At 40.6% G+C, this 2,371-nt stretch overlaps 1 protein-coding gene across 1 annotated transcript; it reads right to left on the bottom strand.

Annotated features, from left to right (window-relative positions):
• LOC141397860 (vitellogenin-1-like) lies at nucleotides 1–1,707 on the bottom strand. The gene is made up of 2 exons (XM_073974677.1): nucleotides 1,216–1,707; nucleotides 1–1,145 (listed from the first exon to the last, which is right to left on the bottom strand). The coding sequence occupies exons 1-2, from the start codon at nucleotides 1,430–1,432 to the stop codon at nucleotides 142–144; spliced, it is 1,221 nt and encodes a 406-aa protein (XP_073830778.1). The 5' UTR covers nucleotides 1,433–1,707; the 3' UTR covers nucleotides 1–141.
• Nucleotides 1,708–2,371: the final 664 nt, after the last annotated feature.

Here is a 2,371-nt window from a genome sequence, read left to right on the forward strand (position 1 = left end):
TTTTCAATATCAAAAAATGTTATTTTTTATTTTTCATCTAAAATCTAAATTCGAGGTTTCCATCGTAAAATAATAAAACAAATTCACAGTTCCAAATTATATGCCAGGGGAGTAGTGGGAAAATACATTTTCGGCCTTCACTCAATAACTTTGTTCATTGAAAGATTTAACAGATTTCTGTTGTGGGGTAGAACGTTTACCGAAAGGACTTTGTTCGTTGACTTCCAAAATGTAATCACCGGTGGTGTCACGGCGTGCGGCAATACCCATATAGGCACGTCTGCCATAACCTTCCTTGCTTCGGTATTGTTTCAAAGAGCTGGCTTCAAGGGCGGGGAAATTACGGCTATTACCAGGGCGAACAGTTTCAGCATAGAAGCGGGTGGCACGAGCTTGAGCATCAATGACGTTACGGCTACCAGGAACACCTTCACATGGACCATGAGGGAAGAAGTCAACATCACCAACACGACGGGTGGTACCCATACCCAAGGCAGAGGTGTGAATGGCATCAACAAAATTGGCAGAACCACGAGCCAAACCGGACAAAGCTTTGGGGTCCTTTGCAACCTGACGGGCAGGGTCCAAGGCAGTAATGCGATCCAATTTGTGGGAAGTGATATCCTTGAAGGCCTTAGCGGCAGAACCGGCAACATTGGCAGCAATACCCTGGGCAACAACATGCACATCCTCAACATCGACATCGCACTCATCCATAAGTTCAGCAAACGTTTTGCCAATCATTTTACCGGTTTCTTTGACATTCAACGAGGCATAACGTTCCATGTTGGTGATGGTGCTACCCAAATCGATGACAACCAAATGACCACCAACGGGTTTTTCGTTTTGCCATTTCGATTCATCTTCATCCTTTGGTGGTTGGGGTTTTTGGCTGTAACGTTGGATATAGGCCTGGATCAATCTGGTGTTGGCCTTCTTGACATCATCCAAGGATTGGGGCAAACCGGTAATGAAAACAGAGACTTCTTGTTCGCCGAATGTTGGCTTGTTCTTGGCAATATCGACATAGTTGTTCAAGTTGCAGGTTTCCTTTTCGCCTTTGCCGTTGAAAATGTAGACAGGGACATTGCTGGGGCTGGGCACAAAGTTGGGTGAAACGGAGTAGTCGATTTGGGACAAGTGGTCTGGGGGGAAAACAAATTCAGGTTAGTTTTGTTTCAAAAAATTAATAATGTTTAATTTTAAACAACTTACATATTTTACGCATCAATTTGGCTCCCTTTTCCAAAGGCATTTTCTCCAAGTCCTCAAAGCTGAGCTCATCCAAGGATGGTGTGCTTTCCAATTCACTGGGTTTCAACCACTGTGATGGCTTCATCTGCTGCTGCTGGGAGTGCTGTTGATGAGTTGGCGAGGCCAAAGATCCTGCAGCCACTATGGCCACAAAGCCCAATACTACTAAAGGATTCATTTCGGGACGCTGATTGCTGGTGTAATTCCAAGTTCCGCTTATATTTGCCGGACAACTTCAACTGTTTACTTGCAAATGTTGAAATGTGCCTTTCACCTTCAAGGTAAGAGGTTTTTATAATGAAATTCACCAACGAAATCTATAGAATCGCCAAAACGTAGGAATCTGTTGCTGATTGAATAAAAAGTAAGCGTTTTTTTGCTGATTTCAACAAATTCGTAAATTTGCTCAGGCTAGGCACTTTTTTCCATCAGATTGGAAATATTAGCCTGCCCTTGCATAGAAATAAACAACTCAACCAAAAAAGTGCATTCATTATTATCATTGCACTATACACCGCAATATACATACAAACACATCGACACTTAATTACAAAATTGCATTAACAAACAAAACAAACGGATCGGAAGAAGAAGATAACACACAGTCACCTCAAGTGGGAAAACTTGTGTTCAATTAACAATTACATTTGTTTAATTTATTCGAGATTTGATTCAGATTTTGGTTCAAAAAATGTCCAAATTATGCCATATAAATGAAGGTGATAATTATGAGCATGGAGATTAAGCAGAAAAACAACAAAAGAGGGTTTCCAATAAGTAGAAAAATTCAAAACTTTTTATAAATTTGTCATTCCGTTTGTAACACATCGAAATATTCATCGGAGACCCTATAAGTATATACGTATATTCTTGATCAGGGTCGATAATAACCCTGTCCGTATATCCGTCCCTCCGTCTGTTGAAATCAAGATACAGCTCGCAATTTTTGAGATAGAGCTTTGTAATTTGGTATAGAAGTTTCTATTCCTCCTAGGATGTTTGGTATTGCAAATGGGCTATATCGATTCACGTTTTGATATAGTCCCCATAGAACGGTACAACCCGATTTTCGGTATTTTAAAGGTTTTAGCTTCATTATTACACCGAAATGACTGAA

This window comes from Musca autumnalis, unplaced genomic scaffold (genome assembly GCF_047663935.1).
Source record: "Musca autumnalis isolate F117 unplaced genomic scaffold, ASM4766393v1 scaffold_3, whole genome shotgun sequence".
NCBI classification, from domain to species: Eukaryota; Metazoa; Arthropoda; class Insecta; order Diptera; family Muscidae; genus Musca; species Musca autumnalis.